The sequence below is a fragment of the Phyllobates terribilis genome, unplaced genomic scaffold, assembly GCF_046119375.1.
Source record: "Phyllobates terribilis strain yellow unplaced genomic scaffold, ASM4611937v1 Scaffold_4__5_contigs__length_816908805, whole genome shotgun sequence".
NCBI lineage: Eukaryota > Metazoa > Chordata > Amphibia > Anura > Dendrobatidae > Phyllobates > Phyllobates terribilis.
In genome coordinates this window covers 489,510,734-489,538,602 of record NW_027362764.1, presented here as the reverse complement: position 1 = coordinate 489,538,602, position 27,869 = coordinate 489,510,734, and the positions used below count along the sequence as shown (strand labels likewise).

General features: G+C 47.8%; 1 protein-coding gene across 2 annotated transcripts in view; it reads right to left on the bottom strand.

Moving 5' to 3' along the window:
- Positions 1–501: 501 nt before the first annotated feature.
- LOC141265553 (N-acetyllactosaminide beta-1,6-N-acetylglucosaminyl-transferase-like) overlaps positions 502–27,869 on the bottom strand; it is a 67,811-nt gene continuing 40,443 nt past the window's right edge. Inside the window, exons 2-3 of one of the 2 annotated variants that reach the window (XM_073678758.1) lie at positions 13,902–13,991; positions 502–778 (exon numbers count right to left, since the gene is read on the bottom strand). In XM_073678758.1, coding sequence (XP_073534859.1) covers positions 588–778; positions 13,902–13,991 — 281 coding nt within the window. In that variant the 3' untranslated portion in view covers positions 502–587. The remainder of the gene's footprint in view (positions 779–13,901; positions 13,992–27,869) is intronic. The other variant, XM_073678759.1, reaches the window with a different exon arrangement.

The window sequence follows — 27,869 nt, the reverse complement described above, 5'->3', positions numbered from 1 at the left end:
TGCCCTTGAGCTGGGGTCACGGCTAAGGGTAAAGGATAATCAGATTGGAAAACACTTGGATTTTAAATGTGCCAGATCTTGGAGCTTCAAGGACCTTCCCTCCCCATAATGTTCAGCATTTAAATATTATTGTTATTGTTTGCTAATAAATGGCCGCTATGGCCAATTATATCCAAATAAACCTGTCTCAAGTGTATTATTAAATAGAAATGGAAGGGTATGGGGAGAGGGAAGTGAATCTTATCGGATGGATGGTAGGAAAGGAACGAATTGGCCATACACGGTCATGGCCGATGCAGCAGAATGTCAGCCATAGTACACAGCTGGAACCTGCTACATTAGAGGGCGCTATTCTCTTATTTCTCAGGTCAGTAAAAAGGTGTCTTGGCGGTTAGTATAGGGTTAAAAACTGTAAAAAACAAACAAACATCAAGACAAAATTTAGTGTGTGAATACAACCCAAAACAGATTGTTGAGAATAAAAAGACAAGACCAACATAATAATAAAAAATATAAAATATTTTATATTTGTACACATTTTGCTAATATTTTACATTTACTTTCCCATGTGAAGCTTTTTATAGTAGTTAAAAGAACCAGCTCGGTTGCAGTGCTGTTTCGCTCTGGGATAATGTTTTGCGTCGTATCCTCAGCTCCAGGCACTCCACAGTAGGGGGATAACGCGACAGCTCAAATTTATTGGCAAAAACTCTTGTGGAGTTATATAGCCACGGTAAATCTCCCTCCCCATATACACACACTTGTCTGACATATCGACCTGTAACAGATGGAAGAGAAACAATGCAAAATATCAGTTAGTTACAGCGCTGTTAGCATACGATCAGTACAACTGGGTCTTAAGCGATCAGAGCTCAGGGATACTTATACATACATATAGGTAAAGTCAAAGAAAAAGGAAATGTTATTTTATGGCCATTCTTTAGAGCTTGTTAAAAGAAAATATTTGGGTTTTGATAGCATTTGAAAACTGTAGTTATGATATAATTAAAAAAAAATAAGTGTGTCAAATGTATAAAGGTGGCATTTTCATCTGGACATTTAGGTATTGAGAAAAAGGAGGAATATAACTCAGCAATATATTGCAAAAATATTTTATTTGAATATAATGCACAAAAAAAGGTAAAGATAGAAATTCAGACAATGAAGTAGTGTCAGATGATAAAGTGCTTCCAGGTAGGGTAAATACAGTTATATGAAAACGTTTGGGCACCCCTATTAATCTTAAGCTTAATGTTTTATAAAAATTGGTGTTTTTGCAACAGCTATTTCAGTTTGAGGTTTATTGTACTAACAGAAAATGTGCAATCTGCATTCAAACAAAATTTGACAGGTGCATAAGTATGGGCACCTCACCAGAAAAGTGACATTAATATTTAGTAGATCCTCCTTTTGCAAAAATAACAGCCTCTAGTCGCTTCCTGTAGCTTTTAATGAGTTCCTGGATCCTGGATGAAGGTATTTTTGACCATTCCTCTTTACAAAACAATTCCAGTTCAGTTAAGTTTGATGGTCGCCGAGCAAGGACAGCCCTCTTCAAATGATCCCACAGATGTTCAATGATATTCAGGCCTGGGGACTGGGATGGCCATTGCAGAACATTGTAATTGTTCCTCTGCATGAATGCCTGAGTAGATTTGGAGCGGTGTTTTGGATCATTGTCTTGCTGAAAGATCCATCCCCTGCGTAACTTCAACTTTGTCACTGATTCTTGAACATTATTGATACTGAGTCGAATCCATGTGTCCCTCAACTTTAACAAGATTCCCGGTGCCGGCATTGGCCACACAGCCCCAAAGCATGATGGAACCTCCACCAAATTTTACTGTGGGTAGCAAGTGTTTCTCTTGGAATGCTGTGTTTTTTTGCCGCCATGCATAACGCCTTTTTGTATGACCAAACAACTCAATCTTGGTTTCATCGGTCCACAGGACCTTCTTCCAAAAAGAAATTGGCTTCTCCAAATGTGCTTTTGCATACCTCAGCCGACTCTGTTTGTGGCGTGCTTGCAGAAACGGCTTCTTTCGCATCTCTCTCCCATACAGCTTCTCCTTGTGCAAAGTGTGTTGTATAGTTGACCGATGCACAGTGACACCATCTGCAGCAAGTTGATGCTGCAGCTCTCTGGAGGTTGTCTGAGGATTGTCCTTGACTGATCTCACCATTCTTCTTCTCTGCCTTTCTGATGTTTTTCTTGGCCTGCCACTTCTGGCCTTAACAAGAACTGTCCCTGTGTTCTTCCATTTCCTTACTATGTTCCTCACAGTGGAAACTGACAGGTTAAATCTCTGAGACAGCTTTTTGTATCCTTCCCCTGAACAACTATGTTGAATAATCTTTGTTTTCAGATCATTTGACAGTTGTTTTGAGGAGCCCATCATGCCACTCTTCAGAGGAGATTGAAACAGGAGAACAACTTGCAAGTGGCCACTTTAAGTAGCTTTTCTCATGATTGCATATACCTGGCTATGAAGTTCAAAGCTCAGTGAGGTTACAAAACCAAAAAAAGTGCTTTAGTAAGTCAGTAAAAAGTAGGTAGGAGTATTTAAAACAAGAAAATGATAAGGGTGCCCATACTTATGCACCTGTCAAATTTTGTTTGAGTGCAGATTGCACATTTTCTGTTAGTACAATAAACCTCATTTCAAGGCACAAACATTACTGTGTCCAACAGTTATTACATATATCAAACTGAAATAGCTGTTGCAAAAACACCAATTTTTATAAAACATTAAGCTTAAGATTAATAGGGGTGCCCAAACTTTTTCATATAACTGTATAATAATACATTTACAATAAATCTGTGAAACTGCAAAATTGCACGTTGCCCACAAATTAGCCTAATTGTAAATAATATTACAAAAAGAGTCAGTAGAATGGGGCAGGAATCACAGGATTAACATAAGTAACCCCAACCGTGGAAATCATAATCTCACTAAGTGTTATATGAAAGAAAATTATAGATTAAGAGATGAAAATGTAAGTGCTCTTGGTATACAACCATATGCCCATCTCCATAACCAGAAACATATAGCAAAAAGCGAGATAATTACCTGACAAGGATGCACAGCAGGGGGGAGGTGAGAGGACAGTAAGGGTGATGGCCCAATGCACGTTTCGCGGCGTCCCAAGCCATTTTTGCCCTTGAGAAAGCGGCTTGGGACGCAAAACGTATTATATATATATTAATGAACTGTTGCAAAAATAATAAAAAAAATCTAATACTTAAAGGGAATCTTTCAGCAGGTTTTTGCTATGGAATCTTATAGCAGCATGGTGTAGGGCAGGGGTCCTCAAACTTTTTAAACAGGGGGCCAGTTCACGGTCCCTCAGACCATTGGAGGGCCGGAATATAGTTTTTAAAAAAAACTATGAACAAATTACTATGCACACTGCACATACAGTATCTTATTTTGTAGTAAAAAAAACAATACAGAAACAAATACAATATTTAAAATGAAGAACAAGTAAAGTTAAATCAACCGGTATTTCAATAGGTAGGTAACTGTACCCAATAGGCAGCATAGGTCCTCAATAGGCAGGTAACTATCCCCAATAGGCAGCATAGGTCCCCAATAGGCAGGTAAATATCCCCATAGGCAGCATAGGTCCCCAATAGGCAGGTAAATGTACCCAATAGGCAGCATAGGTCCCCAATAGGCAGGTAAATGTCCCCAATAGGCAGGTAAATGTCCCCAATAGGCAGGTAAATATCCCCAATAGGCAGCATAGGTCCTCAATGGGCAGGTAAATGTTCCCAATAGGCAGGCTGTTTCCCCCTTATAATGCCATATGCAGGCTGTTCCATCCCTTATAATGCCCCATGCAGGCTGTTCCCCCCTTATAATGCCCCATGCTGGATGCCACCCCCCATATAATGCCCCATGTAGCATGTCACCCCCCCCATATAATGCCCCATGCAGCATGTCACCCCCCCATATTATGCCCCATGCAGCATGTCACCCCCCCCCCATATTATGCCCCATGCAGGATGTCCCTTTCACCCCATATAATGCCCCATGCAGGATGTCCCTTTCCCCTCATATAATGCCCCATGCAGGATGTCACCCCCCATATAATGCCCCATGCAGGATATCACCCCCCATATAATGCCCGATGCAGGATGTCACCCCCCATATAATGCCCCATGTAGGATGTCACCCCCCATATGATGCCCCATGCAGGATGTCACCCCCCATATAATGCCCCATGCAGGATATCACTCCCCTGTCTTTATAATGCTCCATGCAGAATGTCACCCCCCCCATATAATGCCCCATGCAGCATGTCACCCCCCCATATAATGCCCCATGCAGCATGTCACCCCCCCATATAATGCCCCATGCAGCATGTCACCCCCCCATATAATGCCCCATGCAGCATGTCACCCCCCCATATAATGCCCCATGCAGCATGTCACCCCCCCATATAATGCCCCATGCAGCATGTCACCCCCCCATATAATGCCCCATGAAGGATATCACTCCCCTGTCTTTATAATGCCCCATGCAGCATGTCACCCCCCCATATAATGCCCCATGCAGCATGTCACCCCCCCCATATAATGCCCCATGCAGCATGTCACCCCCCATATAATGCCCCATGTAGCATATAACCCCCCCATTTAATGCCCCATGCAGCATGTCACCCCCCCATATAATGCCCCATGCAGCATGTCACCCCCCATATAATGCCACATGCAGCATGTCACCCCCTCATATAATGCCCCATGCAGGATGTCACCCCCATATCATGCCCCATGCAGGATGTCATCCCCCCATATTATACCCCTTGCAGGATGTCACCCCCCCATATAATGACCTATGCCTCCATACATTAAAAAAAAAAAAAAATCCAATACTCACCTCACTTCTCACTTGCTGCCGCTTCCGCTGCTCTACTCTGGCCTGGACTTCAACGTCGCGGCGGCGTTGTCCCGCTCTGCGCTGCCTGTGACGGCACTCGGGAGGGCGCTGTGTAAAGACGTCACCCCACCCTCTGACCTGAGACGTCACAGGAAGCGCACAGCAGGAAGACAGCGGATCTGCGGAGGCATGGGGAGAGGTAAGTATCCGCCTGCCGGGGCCCTGAGCAAGCGGGGGAGAAGGGCGGGCACTGACACCGCTCCCCTCTCCTCCGCCCATAGCCTGGCAGGCCGGATAAAAGTCCTCGGCGGGAAGCATGTGGCCCGCGGGCCGTAGTTTGAGGACCCCTGGTGTAGGGGGTAGAGAGTGTGATTCCAGCGATGTATCACTTACTTGACTACTTGCAGTTTTGATAGAATCCCTGTTTACTCTGCTGTAGATGTAGCAGTGCTCAGAATGCTGAGCTGTGTATAACCCACACCTCTGTTTAGCTGCTTCCTGTGTACACTGTGCATTATCAGAAAGTTGCCAATCAGTGCTGGGTGTGAGGTTACACAGATTAGATGGACTGGTTTGCACACAACACTTAGGGCCCCGTCACACTAAGCGATGCAGCAGCGATCCCGACAACGATACGACCTGTCAGGGATCGTTGCTGCATCGCTAATACATCGCTGGTGAGCTGTCAAACAGGCAGGCTCACCAGCGATCAGGGGAGCAGCGATATCGTGGAAAGAATCGTTCCACGATGTCCTGGTCCCGTTACCAGCCTGCTGCAAGCAGGAGCAGGCTGGTAACTATGGTAAACATCGGGTTACTAAGTGCGCGTGTGCCCCTAGTAACCCGCTGTTTACCATGGATACCACTCTGCTACGGTGCGCGGGAGCCTCCGCGCACCGTAGCAGAGTGGTATCCATGGTAAACAGCGGGTTACTAAGTGCGCGTGCCCCTAGTAACCCGATGTTTACCATAGTTACCAGACAGATCGTTGGTCCCGCTGGTCACACACAGCGATGTGTGCTGGCCAGCGGGAGGCCAACGACCAAAAAATGGTCCAGGACACTTTGCAACGATCAGCGACCTCACAGCAGGGGCCTGATCGTTGCAAAGTGTCACACATAGCGACATCGCTGGTGAGGTCGCTGGTGAGTCCCCAAAACCGTGACTCAGCAGCGATATCGCTAGCGATATCGCTATGTGAGACGGGGGCTTTAGTCCTCTAGTGATAGTCTCCTTAAAACACTGATTGTATTGAAACTACAGCAAGAAGCCTAGTAAGTGGTGTCGCGCCCCCGGGGGCCTTACTGTTTGGGGACAGTATATATATATCACGGTGGCTGGCCCAGGGCGGACAGTGCACAAAAGGGGTAGCGATTGCTAATAAAGTTCAGAGAAATTCGTGACGCCACCTGTGGTGTCTGGTGATGGCCACCAGCGCTGCAGCAGTCCTCTGAGGCAGGTGACAAGGCAGCTAAAGATGGTACAGCTCCCCACAGGTGGAGCGGGCCTCAGAGCAGTGTAGATAGAAAGATGGTGGAATGGTGTGCTGGGCGTTGTAGTGCGGTGAGGATCAGTGATGCCGGTGAAGAAACAGACAGAGGCTGTTCGATGCAGTCGTCCAAGGTTTTACTTACAGTTCTTAGGCAAGTCACAAATGCACTTTGCAGGTGAAGGCCTCCCTCGGCACGCTGCGTTCACCGGGCAGGGGTTCAATCCTTTCTCAAGCAAATTTAGGAATGCCTGGCGGAACCCCACTTTCATATGTACCTATCTTCTTGACGTTTTTCACACTCGGTCCTTCTCACCGTTGTCCTACGCTGCCCCTGGGGTTTTGAGTGTAGCAACCGATCCTTCCTGACACCTGGCAGGAGCAGGGCGTACGGGTGCCGTCCTGCACACGCCGTACTGTGGCGCCCCTGAAGGTTCGACCGCCACAAGGATGCAGCACTTCTTTAATGGAGTGTAGTGTTCCTCCTCTGAGGTAAGAACAGTGTGATGGTCGGGACCCAACCTTTGCATCCAACACCACATTTCTGCACCAGAGGGGGCTAGTATGCACTAGGTGCTGCCCTTCCAGTTACAGGGAGACTGGGGAACCAAGAGTTAGGGGAACCAGTTAGTGGGTGAGGGTGGAGGACTCACAAACTAGTGACACTGTAAAATTCATATTTAATAAAAAGCCATCTTGGCTCTTGGTCCTTGTTAGTCAAGTTTGTTGGCTGTCATGTACTGTGATCTCCCACCCTGAAAGTGGACCCTGTGTGGGCCTGCAGAGGTCGGAGACACAGCCCTCGTACCCTGGCCTTGGGTCGAGGGGCAGGTTGTAGACCAGGAATGTCTCAACCTGGTCAAGGACCACAACCAAGAAGGCCCGGAGCTTAAGAGTGTAGCTCTACAGCAAATGGATCCCAGGCAGGATGCAGACAGAGTGGTGTACGCCACCTGTCCTCGCCCTGCTGATATATTCAGAGGGAGTCCAGCTGCAAGAGGGGTACCGGCCCCTGACACCCGACCTTGCTACTCCACGTCCTGGTCGGGAAAGCCCGGTAGGCCCTGAGGATCCCACTGGGTATCGGACAGAGAGGAGCTGCCACCCGTGCCCTTGTTCTGAGAGGAGCACAGAGGGAGGACGGGCCTATCCACACACACGGACAGGAAAGGATTCGGTCTGTAGTTCAGGAACACTCTGGTGTAGGGTCCCGATTAAACGCTGGACTTGCTCGGAGGTTGTCAGACCCCCGTCCCAGGTGACCGCAGGACTCCGCGGGGAGCAGGGAGTCGCCTTCCATTTGCCATCTAAGTGAGTAAAGCCTTGGAAGTTCACCCCTATGGCCTCCGGACTGTTTATTCTGCGCCACACCACACGACGAGGCGCCCGTTCTCCTCTACTACTACCCCCTCCATCCTGTCCCTCTGCCCTGAGGCCTTGCTCCGCCTGTGGGGAGTAGTAATAACTCTGGCCGCCATAACACCATGCCTCAGCGGACTGCAGCGGCGCTGGTGGCCTTCACCAGGTGCCACAGGTGGCATAGTCGTAAATCAGCCACTCAACCCGGATAAGCCCACACCATCCTTTTTAATGTGACGGCCCTGAGCACGGGTCGGGTCCGGGCCACGGCTGCATCCCATCTCTCCATCTCAGGACCCGACTCCGAGTCCCCCATCTCCCAGGGTAAACTAAAGGGCTTTTCGAGAAGAGGCGTCACAGTATCCCCTGGGATCCTTTAAGTAGAATGGAGCCTGCTCCCTGCTCCCCTCCGGGGCCTCTATCTTGGGCCCTAACCTGTGGAGCAGAGCTCCTGATGAGCCTCTGCTCCCAGACTGTTCCTCTGAACAGCCCTCACTAGAACTCTCCACTGTACTGGACTGCACTGTAGACCTAATATGGCTTCCTATTATATACTTACTGTATATGTGCTCCATGTAACTGTTTCCTCCACCCACACCCACTATTGGTTCCCCCTACCTTTGGGCTCCCCCCTACTTCAGCCAGGGCCAGGGCTCAGCAGAAAACTACATTGCGTCTTGCTCCTCCTGCCGGCCAGGAGCAGTGTTGTGTTGGATGTAGGTGGTTGGGGTTCCGTGCAGCACTCCCTCCTTACCTGCGAGAAGGGAGACACCACACCTCTGGGTGAGGTGCAGTACCTCTGTGGCGACTGAACCCTCAGGGGCGCCACGGTGGCACATCCTGGAATCAGGGTCTCTGTGCCTACATTATGTTGCTCTCAGATTAAATAGCAAAAACTATGCTGACAGATTCTCTTTAACAAAGTCAATGAATTACTTTGGAAGCCCAAATTTATATTGCCTTTGTGTGTGTAATGCCATAGTTCAAGTGTAAGGCAATATACATATCTCATCTTCAGTAGGAGATGTAAGCTGTGTCAAGAGGTAATGGATGGGTTTGCATCATGTACGCCTTTCCATGCATTTCCATGTGTTATCGAAATTTAAACAATCTGACTCTTATGCACGGAATGAAGTCCAATGGTGCATGCTGCAATTTTTCCACAGTCACGTTGTCCGTGTGGAAAATCATTCCTGTAAATAGCGCCATTGACTATTGTGGATATTTTGTGTATTAAGACAAAACATGGATGGAAAGTATGGTTGTGTAAATTCAGCCTGTGTCAGCAGTAATTCCTGATGTACACCTGAAAACTATGATGTATGTCACTCTGTAGAGAGATGAGTATAGTTAATGCTTAGCTGAGTAACTGCAAGCAAACACTGCCATCTCTTGGTCAAAGGCAAAAGTGAAAGTAAAGGAAGAATTACAGTAGTAGGAACTGAATAGGGGGGTTCTATTTTCCAAGAGGAAGAGTTTAAAGATGACACTCAGGTCAGGTGACACCTGTGTCACAGTGACTAATTATAGAAGGCCTGCCTGGGCCAGGAAGAGGCAGTTGGCACCAGAACCTGAACAGGTCGTGTGGTTGCTAGGTGGGCTTACAGCCTCCATCACACAAAAGAGCCTGGTAGTGATCAGATGCCAGAGAAGGCCTGAGCTGAGAGGAAGATTGGTGACCTGAGCTTATACCGTGACCGTAAGCAGCGCCAGTAGAAGATCCCCACCCCGTGCCAATAGAAGATCCGCATCCTGCGCCAGTAGAAAATCTGCACCCAGTGCCAGTAGAACATTTGTACCCCGCACCAGTAGAAGACTGTGACCTGATCCAAACCAGGCTCGGGAAACAATCTAGCTGTAGCAGAGGATCGTTCATGTGGGCCCTTACTTCCAGCGCAGATGTACGGTACAGGGTGTGGACTGGGGCCGTGCTTTAGTGAGCAGAGATGGCCAGTACGACAAGCACACTGTATACCCAGTGACTCACATATCAAGGACTTGCGGCCTAGCGGGAAATACCGGTGACCCCCGCAAGGGTCAGTGTAACAGTCAAAGGTGTTTATAGAGACTACGACGGGGACGGGCCTAGTACTGAGAGTGACGCTCGTGAAGTTGAGACATAAAGGCATTAACAGTTTTTTAACTTCTAGATAACAAGAATCGTGTATGGAATAGAAAGTTGCATAGATGTTGTATTCAGTTGTATTGCTGAGTCATAACATGCTATTGTGGCGCCCCTGAGGGTTCAGTCGCCACAGAGGTACTGCACCTCACCCAGAGGTGTGGTATCTCCTTCTCTCAGGTAAGGAGGGAGTGCTGCCTGGAACCCCAACAGCTGCATCCAACACTACACTGCTCCAGGCCGGCTGGAAGGGCAAGATGCAATGTGTTTTTCTGCTGAGCCCTGTCCCTGGCTGGAGTGGGGGGAACCCAAGGGTAGGGGGAACCAGTAGTGGGTGTGGGTGAAGGAAGCGGTTTAGGGGAGCACTATAGAGTGAGATATAAAAAGGGAGGCCATCTTAGGGTGGCAGATCAGTCAGTGAGAGGAGAGAGTGAAGACAGTCTGGGAACAGAGTCTCCTTAGGAGCTCTGCTCCACAAGTAGGGCCCAGTCCTAGAGGCCCAGGAGGGGAGCAGAGGCGTAGGCTCCGATTTACAGAAGGGATCCCAGGGGGTACGGCGAGTGCGGGACAGCACCCGTACGCCCCGAATCTGTCAGAAGACCGAGGGATCGTAGGCCGCAAGAAGGGAACCGGCCCCTGAACCAGTCGAGTAACTCCAAGTCTCGGCTGGAAAAAACTGAGGCTTCTGGCTTTCATACACCAGTTGCCGCAGCCTTATTCTAATCCCCATGAGTGTCAAGCAGCAATGGGAACTCCAGCAAGACAGGAGGGACTTCAGAGAACCCGAGCAGGATTGAGAGTGGGGAAGCGCAGGGCAGGAGTGAGAAGACCCATTGTGAAGATGGTCTAGCTAGGAACACAAGAAAGTGGGGTTCCGTCAGGTGCTCCTAGTCTGCCTGAGGAAGAGATGAACCCCTGCCTGGTGAACGCAGCGCGACGTGGGAGTCTGGCACCCGTACAGTGCACCAGTGGAACTGTCATAAGAACTGTGAGTAAAAACTCGGATGACTGCACCGTACTGCCTCCGTCCATTCTTTCATCTGCGCCCTCTTGCCTCCCGGCACTACAACGCCCAGCGCAACTGGATGAAGTATTGAGAGATCAGTTGGTTGCAGGCCTGAGAGACATTTACCTGAGGCAGGCCCTAAAAGAACGTTTATGCTACAATCCCAACATGAGCTTCCTTGAGGTCGGTGGAGAAGCTAGAGTTCAAGAACAAGAGGCCCCGACTGTGGTGGGTATGGCCAAGAAGCCAAGAAGTAACTGCCTCTGAAGCACTCAATGCTGAACCAGACTGGGCCCATGAATTATGGCAGAAAATGCGAGACATTAGGAAAGAACTACGGAGCATGAAAGAGGCCCTTGCTGCTACCCTGGAATTGAATCCCATTCCCCAGGGTGACTTACGGCAGTAAATGGAATAAATTAGAGGAGAGCTATGAAGCATAAGAAAAACGCATGCAGCTAAGCTACCCCAAAATCAAATCCCATATCCTGGGATGAAGAACGATTACAGAGGTGGTATCCCTCTCCTGGAGCACAGCGATACAGACCGAGCTGCCCACCAGACAGGCTAAGAATTGAGTGTTGAACTTGAGGAAAAATGGGACACATTCGAGGAGTTGCCCCACATGAGACAGCAAACAACAAAGATTCGCCCACTCCTCCAACAGTCATGCCTACTGGAGAGAGTGCAGTGCCTGGAGGAGTGAGGAATGCCCGCTCCTATAGGACGGAGTTGAGTGAGAAAGTCTGCCCATTTCAGAGTGACCATAGAAGATGGATGGAGACTTGGAGGAAACGGAAGGGACCTCAATCAGAGCAAGGCGGAGCCATGCCACAGGACGCCGAGAAGTGAGGGAGATGGCGTCATTTGACTGCAGGAAGATATCTGCATTACCCTGGAGCATGGAAGCGACCGATGGAGCCGGTGTGCGCCACGGAAGTTTAAGATGATGGCGGCCCCAAAGAAGAGGCGGAAGTGAGACTCACACCTAATGCACAGTCAGGTGTTGGGGACAGGATGCTAACGCAGCTAAAGGAGGTACAGCGTATGAGGGTCCCACTCCATATTCTGGATGGCTATGGGGCTGGAGAGACCCAAGGCCTGTGGCCTGATGGTGAAGTGCAGTCAGGTGACTTGGTGGAGGAGGTCACTGAGTCCCAAGAAGAAGAGCCAGACACTGAACTTCCGCATGAGATACCCGAAGTTCTGAGTACTCCTGACAAGAAAATTCAAGAGAGGTCTCAAAGAACTCAACGTGACCACGCTGGCGTCCCACACATGAGATATGCGCAAGATGATTTCCTCTGGGAAAGCGTAGTACAAGAGACGCAGAAATGGGCTCGAAAACTGTGGGCATCTGACCCGCCTCCGAAGAACATTAAAGGGCTCAAAGAAACTTCTCACCAAAGGACTGGTGAGTTTAAAGAAGGGAGGAATGTAGAGAGATGAGTATAGTTGATGCCCAGCTGAGTAACTGCAAGCAAACACTGCCATCTGCTAGTCAAAGGCGAGAGTGAAAGTAAAGGAAGAATTACAGTAGTTGGAACTGAATAGAGGGATTCTACTTTCCAAGAGGAAGAGTTTAAAGATGACACTCAGGTTAGGTGACACTTGTGTCGCAGTGACTAATTATAAGAGGCCTGGTTGGGCCGAGAAGAGGCAGTTGGTGCCAGAACCTGGACTAGGACAGTTCATGTGGCTGCTAGGTCAGCTTACAGCCACCATCGCCACAGAAGAGCCCGGTAGTGATGAGATGCTACAGAAGGCCTGAGCTGAGAGGAAGATCGGTGATCTCAGCTGATAGGAAGATCCGTGACTGTAAGCACTACCAGTAGAAGACCCGCATCCTGCACCAGTAGTAGATTCATACCCCGCGCCAGTAGAAGATTTCTACCCTGCGCCAGTAGAAGACTATGACCAGATCCGAACCAGGCTCGGGAGACGATCCAGCTGTAGCAGAGGACCGTTCCTGTGGGCCGTTACTTCCAGCTCAGACGTACGGTACAGGGTGTGGGCTGGGGCCGTGCTTTAGTGAACGGAGATGGCCAGTGCGACAAGCACACTATATACCCAGTGACTCACATATGAAGGACTTGCGGCCTAGTGGGAAATACCGGTGACCCCCGCAAGGGCCAGTGTAAGAAACAGAGGTGTTTATAGAGACTACGACGGGGACTGGCATATTACTGAGAATGGCGCCTGTGAAGTTGAGACATAAAGGCATTAACAGTCATTTAACTGCTAGATATTGTATTCAGTTGTATTGCTGTGTCATAACTGTGTCATAATATACTGTATCGACCCTGTTACTGTAACCCGCCATATAGCGCTTACTTGCATATATACTGTATATACTTATAAATAGTTTTCCCTTTTTGTGTTAGTTAAATAAATAGTGTTGGTTAAGTACCAACATCTCCTCATTGTCTGCACTATTGCATTCAAGTAACCTGCTTACAACTCTATAGTCAAAAAATAAATTCCCTGGAGGGTCTCATTGTAAAGAAAAAAAATTTGATGGTGTGCATTTTTTACTGGATGAGTATTTATAAGAGAATGAAGCAAACCCTGCTTTCCTAAACAGTAAAAAAAAAAGTATGGCCATGCATATAGACTATACCAAAATGACACTTTTTGGGGGATTTGTAGGGTAAATGGGGTCCTCTAGATACATTCGGATTATTCTGTGGAGTGCATGCACCAAATGTGGTGACAATATAAGATTTAAAGCCCATAATGCTATATTACTATAATAACATAATATAATAATCCTGTCTTATTGTTCTGGTGTTTTATCGGTTATAAAACAATAATGCCATTGTGTGACGACCAATGTAATAGTGTAATGGAAGACAGTTGTCAGTCAGCAGCGCACGAGCAGGTGAACGTTGTATACATCAATAGTTGAAATTTTAAATAGGTATTTCAAAAAGAAGCTGTCGCTCCACCCGGAGGATCAGCGATATCCTGTTCTGCTTTGGTATCAAGTGTCCTGTTATCTTTGACTTTCAAACTACTGTAATAACAATGAAAGCACGTTACCATGGCAACCTTCGTGACTACTGTCATCACTCCACTTTATCGCTCTGAGATTACCTTCCCATTTAGCGTCTGGCATGGACCCTGGAAAATCTGTTGGAAAAGGAAAGGAAAACATTGTCTCAGGAAGAGGACATCACCAGTGTGTATAAATCAGATGTGTGAAGAAGGAGAAGAGATAGAGAGAAACGCTGTAGATGCCAGCCATCTGACATAGCCCGCATCTGTGTCTTAACAGCAGCGGCTGGAGCTGAGCTCTAACAATTAAATTAATGGTAAATCTCTAACAGTGATGTTTAAATGGAACGTGCACCGGTGCTTATATATATACTCGCCGCCATTGCCCCCCATAAAAGAATTGCTGGGCATCGATTGGTTACTTGCTCAAGTACCCGCTGCTGCCATCTTGGTACTCTTGTGCAGATCAGCCACAGGCTAAGCTTCATAGGATTTTTACTATATAATGTAACGCCATAGTGTTGCAGTATATAGTATAAGTGATCGACTCAACTTTAGCAACCAGTGCCAGGCAGCTGTTGCCAAAGCAAATAACAGCATGGGATTCAGGTGCAGGTACAGAAGGAAAACTTGGTTATCAAGGGAATGGGTGGACTGCAGTATCACGACAGATTAACAAACTAGGAGTGATTCAGTTTGGAAAAAAACAGCATAGGAACAGAATCTTATTACATGTACAAAAAATGACTGGACTGTACGTAAATGTCTAATTGTATTTTATTTTTACAAGGGGAAATCCTCAATATCTAGAGGAAAGAAAGTTTTACCGTCATCATGGACTGGAATTCTTAAACTATAAGAGCAATGAGATTGTGGAACTCTCTGACAGATATTGTTGTGATTAGTGTTCAGCATTCCGATACAGAAATATCGGGTATCGGCCGATATTCGCGGTATCGGAATTCCGATACTTAATTCCGATACTTTTACAATATCGTATACCGGAATCGGAAGTTCCCATAATGCAATGAGCCAGTTTCATTTTATTCAGCCAATGAGGATCCTAAGAAGTGTGGGCACATCCTGTTAGGCATGTAGGCATCTTAACTAATGGCATGGCTGTGATTGGCTGCTGAAATGATGTCATGATGCACTATAAAAGCCGCCGCCGCCATTTTCAGCTCACTCTGCTGTGAATTCAGTTAGGGATAGGACGCTGTTGTTCTGAGGGACAGTTTTAGCTACCTATTTGGTCTATTCTGCTTTATCCAAGCTACAGTACTTTATAAATCGCTGTGCCTTGCAGCGCTAGTGCACAGTTCTCTGTGCTGTTCACCGCTGTCTGCAAGGTCTCTGTGTGTGAGTGCAGCTCACCCTGTAGTGTGTGCTTTAGCCACGTCTGGTTGTAGTGCACTCAGTGTGTGTCACTGCCTCATACATTGTCCTTTTTTGCCAATTCATAATTTTTCCTGATATCTATTAGTGTGGTGGTTCCATCCGTATTCAGCTAAATTGGTTCCAAACACACTATATAGGAGTAGATAGAGAAATTTTTTTTTGTCTTGCAGCGCTAGTGCACAGTGCTCTGCATCTGTACTGTTCACCGCTGTCTGCAAGGTCTGGTGTGTGAGTGCAGCTCACCCTGTAGTGTGTGCTTCAACCCCGTCTGGTTGTAGTGCACTCAGTGTGTGCCACTGCCTCATACCTTGTCCTTTTTTGCCAATTCATAATTTTTCCTGATTTCTCCTATTAGTGTGGTGGTTCCATCCTTATTCAGCTAAATTGGTTCCAAACACACTATATAGGAGTAGTTAGAGGAGCCTCTCTGCAGCATTGTGCCCAGCAGCCCCAGCCAGATTAGTATTAGCCTATTTTTTGTAGCCTCATCTATTGCATTGTAGGTTACTTTCCTACATTGTAATAGCTACAAAAAGTTTGTGATACTATCGGTATTACAGCTTTGGGCACATCCAGTGTCTTTTTGTGACAAAAAAAACCTAAATAAAGTTCACCAAACACTCCACTTTACAGTTGTGTAGGCCACATTAGCTCATATTAAAGTCTAGTCCACACTTTATAAAATTAGTGTTTCTTATACCAGTTAGCAGCTGTTCAGGAATAAGCACACTAAGCCCTTAGTACTTTTCTGCCTATCTTTATCAGTCTACCAAGATGAAGAAGGCAGGGAGTAAGGCATGTGGTCGTGGTCGTGGGCGTGGGCATGGAGTTTCTGCAGGGAGAGGACGTGGGGATTCTGTGCCTGCTGCGGGCACCAGTGACTCAGCATCCCCCAGTTTTACCAGGGAACAGTCCTTTATGCGCAGCTTTGTAGGAGCTAGCCGTACCCCACTGCTGCGGGAGGACCAAATTGAAGCCATTGTCGGATGGATGCCAGCTAACGCATCGACTTCAATTAGTTCCAGATCCTCTCAGGTCCTGAGCACTGAAGAGCACCCATCTGTCTCCTCACCACCTGCCAAATTGCCCAGGCAGTCAGAGAGCCCTGGACAGGAGCCATCTCTACTTCTGTTCTCTGAATCTCTTGGCTTGGAAAGAGGGGGCCAGCCAAGCAGAATTCGAGAATTTGAAGAAGAAGTAGTATGCAGTGATGCGCAACCGTTTTGTCTCTCTGAATCTGAAGAGGCGGGTGGGCCAGTGCCTATGGTCAGAAGTACACCTCAGTACGCATCTGATGATGAGACTCAGGTGCCACTTTCTGGTGCGTACTGTGCTCTCGAGACTACCCAGGAGAAGCAGTTGTTTGAAGAGGGTGGTGTAGATGATGAGGTCCTTGACCCATCATGGCGTGAGGGACAGGAAGGTGGTGGGAGCAGCTCTGAGGAAGAGATTCCCCGAACGGCCCAAAAAGGAGGGAGAGGGAGGGGGCAGACTTGGTTGCCTGTAGCCTCCACTTCGGCACCCATTAGGAGCATGGCTCTTCCAAAATCCAAAGTGGGAGCTCCCAAGAGTTGCAGTGCCTGGTCCTTTTTTGACACAGTTGCAGATGACATTTGCTTTGTCAAATGCAAGCTGTGTAATCAGAAGGTGAAAAGAGGGAAAAGTGTCAGCAACCTCAATACCACAAATATGTGGAAACATGTGCGGACCAAGCACGTGGTGGAGTTACAAAAACACACTGAAGACCTAGGCCAGCCTACAGTGCCACCTACCACCTCTTCAGCTCGTGTTGTAGCCTCTTCCTCCAGCTCACACACAGCTGGTTCGGCTTCCTCACAGGATCGCCATGGAAGAATCTCTGGCACTGTTGTACAGAGACACAGTGTAATTCCACCCACAGCACCACTTTCCCTGTCATCCTCAAACTCCCAGGCCAGTCTACAGCCATCGTTAGCACAGGCATGGGAGAAAAGGCGCCCATACTCGGCAAACCACCCCTGAGCACAGGCTCTGAATGCTGGCATTGCTAAACTACTGGCCCTTGAAATGCTATCATTCAGGCTGGTGGAGACTGACACCTTCCGTAACTTTATGGTATTGGCAGTCGCACAATACAACGTGCCCAGCCGCTTTTATTTCAGCAGGCAAGCCGTCCCTGCCCTGCAACAGCATGTGGAGGGAAAAATTAAACATGCGCTACAAAATGCCGCCAGTAGCAAGGTCCACCTGACCACCGATGTGTGGACCAGTAAGCATGGACAGGGACGATACCTTTCCCTCACTGCCCATTGGGTAAATGTTGTGGAGCCGGGTACAGATCTTGAGAGTGGCGCTGTACGTGTTCTGCCAACTCCAAAGATTGCAGGAATCCAGTCTGTACACATTGACTCCTCCTCATACTCCAGTTCCTCTGAATCAGCGCTGCAGGAGCCGTCACGGTCTACCTCCACATCGACCCGTGAACGGTTACCTGTTATGATGACCGCTATGAGCACAGCGGTGGCCAAACGTCAACAGGCCGTATTAAAATTAATTTCTTTGGGGAATCAAAGCCACACAGCTCAGGAATGCCATCAAGCAGCAGAGCGATGTGTGATTTGTGCCAGCGAATCTCCAGCCAGGCATGGTAGTGTGTGACAATGGCCGAAATCTGGTGGGAGCTCTGGGCCTAGGCAACCTCACTCACATCCCATGTCTGGCACATGTGCTCATCTTGGTCGTGCAGAGTTTTTTGAGGGACTATCCGGATCTTGATGCACTGTTTCACAAGGTCCGCATAGAGTGCGCTCACTTGCGGCGTTCCAGCAACGCAAGATCGCGCATTGCAGCTCTGCAGCGCCGATTACATCTTCCGGAACATCGCATCATATGTGACCTACCCACCAGGTGGAATTCAACATTACATATGTTGGAGAGGTTGTGTGAGCAGCAGGCAGCAGTAATGGAGTACCAGCTGCAGCAGGCGCAAACAAGTCGCAGTGCGCGCCGTTCACACTTCACCACCACTGAGTGGGCCTCTATGAAGGACATTTGCCACGTTTTGCGTGCCTTCGATTATTCCACGCGGATGGCGAGTGCAGATGATGCACTAGTCAGCATGACTACCTCGCTTATCTGCCTGCTTGAAAAAACACTGCAAGCACTAAGGGACGAGGTCTTGGAAGAGGTGGAGGATGAGGAGTCACAAATGCCATCTGCTTCTCTACAGTCTGCGCAACGTGGTTCCTCACAAAGGCCTAGGCAGGGGACACTTTGTGAGGAGGATGAGGAGGAGTCAATGGAGGAGGAAGACATCTGTCCAGAGGAGGGAGGTACACAATGCTCTAGTAGTCAGTATCTAGAGCGAGGGTGGGGTGATGCAGAGCAGGCAGAGATCACGCCTCAAGCAGGGGACAGCGTTTCTTGGCCAGTTGGCAGTCTGCAGCACATGGTTGATTTCATGCTGCAGTGCCTGAGAAACGACCGCCGCATTGTCCACATTCTCAACACGGCTGATTATTGGGTGTCCACCCTCCTAGATCCTCGCTACCGGGACAACTTACAAAGCCTCATAACACCGTTGAACCGGGAGCGTAAAATGCGGGAGTACCAAGATGCACTGGTGCATTCCATCATGTTCTCCATTCCAACCGAGAGCAGTGCTGCTAGTGCTTTACAAAGCAGCTCAGTGCGTCGAGGCAGTGGAGGAAGCTCTGCACAAAGAGGGAGCAGAAGCAGCGCCTCAGCACAAGGCAAGACCAGTATGGCCCAAATATGGCAAAGTTTTGTGTCCCCGCCGCCACTAATGTCTACACCATCACAGACGGCTCCAGTCAGCAGGAGGCAACGTTTCCGTCAGATGGTGACAGACTACATGTCTTGCCCTCTCAGCGTACTCCCAGACGGCTCTTCTCCCTTCAAGTTTTGGGTCTGTAAACTGGATACATGGCCAGAGCTTAGCCAGTATGCATTGGAGGTGCTAGCTTGCCCTGCTGCTAGTGTATTATTGGAACGCGTCTTTAGTGCCGCAGGTGGTGTTCTAACAGACCGTCGCATGCGACTATCCTCCGATAACGTTGACCGGCTTACTTTTCTCAAAATGAACAAGGCCTGGATCTCGCATGAATTTGCCAGTCCTCTTCCAGAATAAATAATTTGTTGGCAACAGTATCCAGGTCTCCTGTTTTGTTCATGTTTCTACCACCTGAACTGTAATCCCTGAGCTCCAACACCGCCAGTTGCTGCTCAGAAGTGCTGTCTGCACAGTCAACACTTGCTGCCGTGTTATTGGGGTTCAGTAACATCAGCTGTTCCCCTGCTGTGCGGACGGCAATTTCTCCTGCTCTGTCCACATTCACACTACTACAGATTTTAAAGTTGCTCCAATTACACCTCTGGCTCCTCTGTTTTCAGTATTATCCCTGAGCTCCAACACCGCCAGTTGGCACTCAGAAGTGCTGTCTGCACAGTCAACACTTGCTGCCGTGTTATTGGGGTTCAGTAACGTCAGCTGTTCCCCTGCTGTGCGGACGGCAATTTCTCCTGCTCTCTCCTCATTCACACTACTACAGATTTTAAAGTTGCTCCAATTACACCTCTGACTCCTCTGTTTTCAGTATTATCCCTGAGCTCCAACACCGCCAGTTGGCGCTCAGAAGTGCTGTCTGCACAGTCAACACTTGCTGCCGTGTTATTGGGGTTCAGTAACGTCAGCTATTCCCCTGCTGTGCGAACGGCAATTTCTCCTGCTCTGTCCACATTCACACTACTACAGATTTTAAAGTTGCTCCAATTACACCTCTGGCTCCTCTGTTTTCAGTATTATCCCTGAGCTCCAACACTTCCAGTTGGCGCTCGGAAGTGCCGTCTGCACAGTCAACACTTGCTGCCGTGTTATTGGGGTTCAGTAACGTCAGCTGTTCCCCTGCTGTGCGGACGGCAATTTCTCCTGCTCTGTCCTCATTCACACTACTACAGATTTTAAAGTTGCTCCAATTACACCTCTGGCTCCTCTGTTTTCAGTATTATCCCTGAGCTCCAACACCGCCAGTTGGCACTCAGAAGTGCTGTCTGCACAGTCAACACTTGCTGCCGTGTTATTGGGGTTCAGTAACGTCAGCTGTTCCCCTGCTGTGCGGACGGCAATTTCTCCTGCTCTGTCCTCATTCACACTACTACAGATTTTAAAGTTGCTCCAATTACACCTCTGGCTCCTCTGTTTTCAGTATTATCCCTGAGCTCCAACACCGTCAGTTGGCGCTCGGAAGTGCTGTCTGCACAGTCAACACTTGCTGCCGTGTTATTGGGGTTCAGTAACGTCAGCTGTTCCCCTGCTGTGCGGACGGCAATTTCTCCTGCTCTGTCCTCATTCACACTACTACAGATTTTAAAGTTGCTCCAATTACACCTCTGGCTCCTCTGTTTTCAGTATTATCCCTGAGCTCCAACACCGCCAGTTGGCGCTCGGAAGTGCTGTCTGCACAGTCAACACTTGCTGTCATGTTATTGGGGTTCAGTAACGTCAGCTGTTCCCCTGCTGTGCGGACGGCAATTTCTCCTGATCTGTCCTCATTCACACTACTACAGATTTTAAAGTTGCTCCAATTACACCTCTGGCTCCTCTGTTTTCAGTATTATCCCTGAGCTCCAACACCGCTAGTTGCTGCTCAGAAGTGCCGTCTGCACAGTCAACACTTGCTCCAGTGTTATTGGGGTTCAGTAACGTCAGCTGATCCCCAGCTGTGTGTCCGGCAAATTCTCCTGCTTTGTCCACATCCACTGTACTACTGATTTAAAATTTGCTCCAATTACACCTCTGGCTCCTCTGTTTTTAGTATTTACCCTGGGCTCCAATACCGCTAGTTGCTGCTCAGAAGTGCCGTCTGCACAGTCAACGCTTGCTCCAGTGTTATTGGGGTTCAGTAACCTCAGCTGATCCCCAGCTGTGTGTCCGGCAAATTCTCCTGCTTTGTCCACATCCACTGTACTACTGATTTAAAACTTGCTCCAATTACACCTCTGGCTCCTCTGTTTTTAGTATTTACCCTGGGCTCCAATAACGCTAGTTGCTGCTCAGAAGTGCCGTCTGCACAGTCAACACTTGCTCCAGTGTTATTGGGGTTCAGTAACGTCAGCTGATTACCCTGGGTTCCAGCACTGCCAGCTGTTTCCCAGCAGAGTCTTTGGCAAGGGTACTCCCTCCTGCCCAGCCTGGTTCCAGCACGCCAGCTGTTTCCGGGTAATGTCAACGTCACTTTGCCTCCAATGTGTTGTCCTGTCGTGTTGCGGTCGGGTTAGCCGACTGTATGGTGCCTGCAGTTTAGGTGACTCCTATGTGGGCTGCGGGATCTGGCAATGAAGGCTGGTTCCATAGTGCCAATAGGACAAGCACCCCCTGTAGGACTGTGGGTTTTGGTAACTGCGGCTGGCTCGCGGCCTTGCAACTTTTTTTTACATGGGTACCTTCTGCTACCCATCCGGGTTCCAGTACCGTCAGCTGGTTCTCGGCAGTGCCTTTGGCTTAGGTGCCTCCTTCGCGGTATCCAAGTTCCAGTAACGTCTGCTGGTCCTTGGTAGTGCTTTCTGGCACAGGTACCTCCTGCTTAGTAACCGAGTTCCAGTACCATCAGCTGGTCTTCAGTAGTTCCATTGGCTCTTGTACCTTCTGCTACCCATCCGGGTTCCAGTACCGTCAGCTGGTTCTCGGCAGTGTCTTTGGCACGGGTACTCCCTCCTGCCCAGCCTGGTTCCAGCACGCCAGCTGTTTCCGGGTAGTGTCAACGTCACTTTGCCTCCAATGCGTTGTCCTGTCATGTTGCGGTCGGGTTAGCCGACTCTATGGTGCCTGCAGTTTAGGTGACTCCTTTGTGGGCTGCGGGATCTGGCAATGAAGGCTGGTTCCATAGTGCCAATAGGACAAGCAGCCCCTGTAGGACTGTGGGTTTTGGTAACTGCGGCCGGCTCGCGGCCTTGCAACTTTTTTTTACATGGGTACCTTCTGCTACCCATCCGGGTTCCAGTACCGTCAGCTGGTTCTCGGCAGTGCCTTTGGCTTAGGTGCCTCCTTCGCGGTATCCAAGTTCCACCAACGTCTGTTGGTCCTTGATAGTGCTTTCTGGCACAGGTACCTCCTGCTTAGTAACCGAGTTCCAGTACCGTCAGCTGGTCTTCGGTAGTTCCATTGGTTCTTGTACCTTCTGCTACCCATCCGAGTTCCAGTACCGTCAGCTGGTTCTCGGCAGTGCCTTTGGCTTAGGTGCCTCCTTCGCGGTATCCAAGTTCCACCAACGTCTGCTGGTCCTTGGTAGTGCTTTCTGGCACAGGTACCTCCAGCTTAGTAACCGAGTTCCAGTACCGTCAGCTGGTCTTCGGTAGTTCCATTGGCTCTTGTACCTTCTGCTACCCATCCGGGTTCCAGTACCGTCAGCTGGTTCTCGGCAGTGTCTTTGGCACGGGTACTCCCTCCTGCCCAGCCTGGTTCTAGCGCGCCAGCTGTTTCCTGGTAGTGTCAACGTCACTTTGCCTCCAATGCGTTGTCCTGTCGTGTTGTGGTCGGGTTAGCCGACTCTATGGTGCCTGCAGTTTAGGTGACTCCTATGTGGGCTGCAGGATCTGGCAATGAAGGCTGGTTCCATAGTGCCAATAGGACAAGCACCCCCTGTAGGACTGTGGGTTTTGGTAACTGCGGCCGGCTCGCGGCCTTGCAACTTTTTTTTACATGGGTACCTTCTGCTACCCATCCGGGTTCCAGTACTGTCAGCTGGCTCTCTGCAGTGCCTTTGGCTTAGGTGCCTCCTTCGTTGTATCCAAGTTCCACCAACGTCTGCTGGTCCTTGGTAGTGCTTTCTGGCACAGGTACCTCCTGCTTAGTAACCGAGTTCCAGTACTGTCAGCTGGTCTTCGGTAGTTCCATTGGCTCTTGTACCTTCTGCTACCCATCCGGGTTCCAGTACCGTCAGCTGGTTCTCGGCAGTGTCTTTGGCACGGGTACTCCCTCCTGCCCAGCCTGGTTCCAGCACGCCAGCTGTTTCCGGGTAGTGTCAACGTCACTTTGCCTCCAATGCGTTGTCCTGTTGTGTTGCGGTCGGGTTAGCCGACTCTATGGTGCCTGCAGTTTAGGTGACTCCTATGTGGGCTGCGGGATCTGGCAATGAAGGCTGGTTCCATAGTGCCAATAGGACAAGCACCCCCTGTAGGACTGTGGGTTTTGGTAACTGCGGCCGGCTCGCGGCCTTGCAACCTTTTTTAACATGGGTACCTTCTGCTACCCATCCGGATTCCAGTACCGTCAGCTGGTTCTCGGCAGTGCCTTTGGCTTAGGTGCCTCCTTCGTGGTATCCAAGTTTCACCAACGTCTGCTGGTCCTTGGTAGTGCTTTCTGGCACAGGTACCTCCTGCTTAGTAACCGAGTTCCAGTACCGTCAGCTGGTCTTCGGTAGTTCCATTGGCTCTTGTACCTTCTGCTATCCATCCGGGTTCCAGTACCGTCAGCTGGTTCTCGGCAGTGCCTTTGGCTTAGGTGCCTCCTTCGCAGTATCCAAGTTCCACCAACGTCTGCTGGTCCTTGGTAGCGCTTTCTGGCACAGGGACCTCCTGCTTAGTAACCGAGTTCCAGTACCGTCAGCTGGTCCTCGGTAGTTCCATTGGCTCTTGTACCTTCTGCTACCCATCCGGGTTCCAGTACCATCAGCTGGTTCTCGGCAGTTCCTCAGCCTTCTTGTACCTTCTGCTACATTTCCAAGTTCAAGCTTTTTGAAATGGTTCTTGGTAATCACTCTGGATCTCCTTGACGAGGACCCTGAAGACGAGGACCCTGAAGACCACCCCGAAGAAGACGAGGACCCTGAAGACGAGGACCCTGAAGACGAGGACCCTGAAGACCAACCCGAAGAAGACGAGGACCCCGAAGACGAGGACCCTGAAGACGAGGACCCTGAAGACCAACCCGAAGAAGACGAGGACCCCGAAGATGACGACCCTGAAGACGAGGACCCTGAAGACGACCCCGAAGAAGACGAGGACCCCGAAGACGACTACCCTGAACATGAGGACCCTGAAGACCCCCCGAAGAAGACGAGGACCCCGAAGACGACGACCCTGAAGACGAGGACCCCGAAGACGAGGACCCCAAAGACGACGACCCTGAAGACGACGACCCTGAAGACCACCCCGAAGAAGACCAAGAAGATGACCCTGAAGAAGTTGACCAAGAGGATAAAGAAGAAGAAGACAACCACCAAGATACAGAAGAACAAGAGACAGAAAACCAAGAAGCAGAAGTACAAGAAGCTGCAGAACAAAAAGCGGAAGAACATTAAGCATAAGACTAAAAATCAGAGCAAAAGATAATATCTAAATTATAAGCAGAAGATGACTAAGCAGTGTATGGGGGTGAGTCCGTTCCTCCTCGTGGTGCCCCTGGAAAAGACCTGCTGCTGCAGGCCAAACTGAACGCGGACAAATCCTGTTGTAAATTTTTTGTGACGGGCAGAACGAAAGGTGTAATGTTCAAACTTTTATAGATAACAACTACAGGAATGCCTGTCACAAATAAGAATATGATGAAGAAGAAGAATATGAAGAAGATGAAGAAGTAGAATATGAAGAAGAATAATAGTTGAATAAGAAGAATATGAAGAATGTAAAAAAAAGAATAATAGGAAGAAGGTGAAGAAGAAGAAGAAGATGAAGAAGGTGAAGAAGAAGTTGATGAAAAGGTGCTGATGCTGAGGATGATGAATGGGGAAAGTGTGGGAGAAGTAAAAAAGAAGGTGAAGAGCATGGAAGTAGTGAAACATAAATATCTGACAAAATATAAATAAACTTAACATAGTCAATATTTCCGTAACTCAGAATATCTTAAAAAAAATATTAATTCCTGCTATTCCATTTGATTGGGCTAAACCTCTATGCCTTTATTGTCTCCCCCACCTCCCCCAATACATTATACATTATTCTTAGTTGTTTTCCTTCATGTAGAATTAACCTACAAGGAAAGAAAGGGTTTATTTTTATTCCGATATTTCTGTCCCATTGACTTGCATTGGTTTCCGGTATCGGAATCTGCGATATCCGATACTTTTTGGGCATCGGTCCGATCCAATCCGATCCGATATTTCCCGATATCGGAAGGTATCGCTCAACACTAGTTGTGATGCATGATTCATTGAAAAACTTCAGAGAGGGCCTGTATGCCTTTGTTGAATAACATTATTTCTATGAATCAACGCTTTGGGATTAAAGGTTCGATCTGATAGACTTGTGTCTTTGTACTCCCTTATCAACTATGTAATTATGAAACTCTTAGATATATTAAATGTTTGGGATCCCTGAATGTAAATGGAAAATTGAATAATTGTGTTTAACATTGCAGTTAAAATTAGATCGTGAGTTCCTTCCTTTTCGTATCTCTGTGCAGAGCTTGCTTTCGTGACGTGAGACAATGGGCAATAATGTTACTCTCACAGATTGTTGTGTAGCACAGCATGTTGTATTATAGGACCTCAGCTAATATGTGTAAAAGTTACTGTTTAATAAATTTGTTTGTATATATAACTTTATATATACAGTGGCTACGGAAAGTATTCTGACCCCTTTAAATGTTTCACTCTTTGTTTCATTGCAGCCATTTGGTAAATTCTAAAAAGTTCATTTTTTTTCTCATTAAAGTACACTCTGCACCCCATCTTGACTGAAAAAAAGCAGAAATGTAGAAATTTTTGCAAATTTATTAAAAAATAAAAACTGAAATATCACATGGTCATAAGTATTCAGACCCTTCGCTCAGACACTCATATTTCAGTCACATGCTGTCCAATTCCTTGTGATCCTCCTTGAAATGGTTCTACTCCTTCATTGGAGTCCAGCTGTGTTTAATTAAACTGATAGGACTTGATTTGGAAAGGCACTCACCTGTCTATATAAGACACAGTGCATGTCAGACCAAATGAGAATCATGAGCTTAAAGGAACTGCCCAAGGAGCTCAGAGACAGAATTGTGGCAAGGCACAGATATGGCCATGGTTATAAAAGAATTTCTGCATTACTCAAGGTTCCTAAGAGCACAGTGGCATCCATAATCCTTAAATGGAAGAAGTTTGGGACCATCAGAAGTCTTCCTAGACCTGGCCGTCCAGTGAAACTGAGCAATCGTGGGAGAAGAGCCTTGGTGAGAGAGGTAAAGAAGAACCCCAAGATCACTGTGACTGAGCTCTAGAGATGCAGTAAGGAGATGGGAGAAAGTTCCACAAAGCCAACTATCACTGAAGCCCTCCACCAGTCGGGCCTTTATGGCAGAGTAGCCCGACGGAAGCCTCTCCTCAGTGCAAGACATATGAAAGCCCGCATAGAGTTTGCTCAAAAACACATGAAGGATTCCCAGACTATGAAAAATAAGGTTCTCTGGTCTGATGAGACAAAGATAGAACTTTTTGGTGATAATTCTAAGCGGTATGTGTGGAGAAAACCAGGCACTGCTCATCATCTGCCCAATACAATCCCAACAGTGAAACATGGTGGTGGCAGCATCATGATATGGGGGTGTTTTTAAGCTGCAGGGACAGGACGACTATTTGCAATTGAAGGAAACATGAATGCGGCCAAGTACAGAGATATCCTGGATGAAAACCTCTTCCAGAGTGCTCTGGACCTCAGACTTGGGCGAAGGTTCACCTTCCAGCAAGACAATGACCCTAAGCACACAGCTAAAATAACAAAGGAGTGGCTTCAGAACAACTCTGTGACCATTCTTGACTGACTCAGCCAGAGCCCTGACCTAAACCCAATTGAGCATCTCTGGAGAGACCTGAAAATGGCTGTCCACCAACGTTCAACATCAAATCTAACGGAACTGGAGAGGATCTGCAAGGAAGAATGGCAGAGGATCCCCATATCCAGGTGTGAAAACTTGCTGCACCATTCCCAAGAAGACTCATGGCTGTACTAGCTCAAAAGGGTGTTTCTACTCAATACTGAGCAAAGGGTCTGAATACTTTTGACCATGTGATATTTCAGTTTTTCTTTCTTAATAAATTTGCAAAAATTTCTACATTTATGTTTTTTTTCAGTCAAGACGGGGTGCAGAGTGTACTTTAATGAGAAAAAAAATGAACTTCTTAGAATTTACCAAATGGCTGTAATGAAACAAAGAGTGAAAAAATTAAAAGGGTCTGAATACTTTCCGTACCTAGTGTATATATATTTATATATATATATATATATATATATATATATATATATATATATATGTATTCATTCAGTTAGATGTTTACCACAACATTTTCAAGACTGAGTTATATAATCATTATAGGCTTAAAGTGCAGACTCTCAGCTGTAAGTTGAGGGTGTTTGCATCCTAATTGGAGTAAGGGTTTAGGAATTACAGTTCTTTAATATGTAGCTGCCAATTTTTAAAGGGACTAAAAGTAATTTGACAATTATCTCAAAAGCTCTTTAATGGGCTGCATGGGCTATTCCCTTATTAATCCATCATCAATCAAGCAGGTAAAAGGTCTTGAGCTGATTCCAACTGTGGCATTTGTATTTTCAAAGCCCACAACATGCGGACAAAGGAACTCTCAAAAGAAGAGAAACAGACCATCATCAGGCTGAAAAAAAAAGAAGAAATCCATCAGAAAG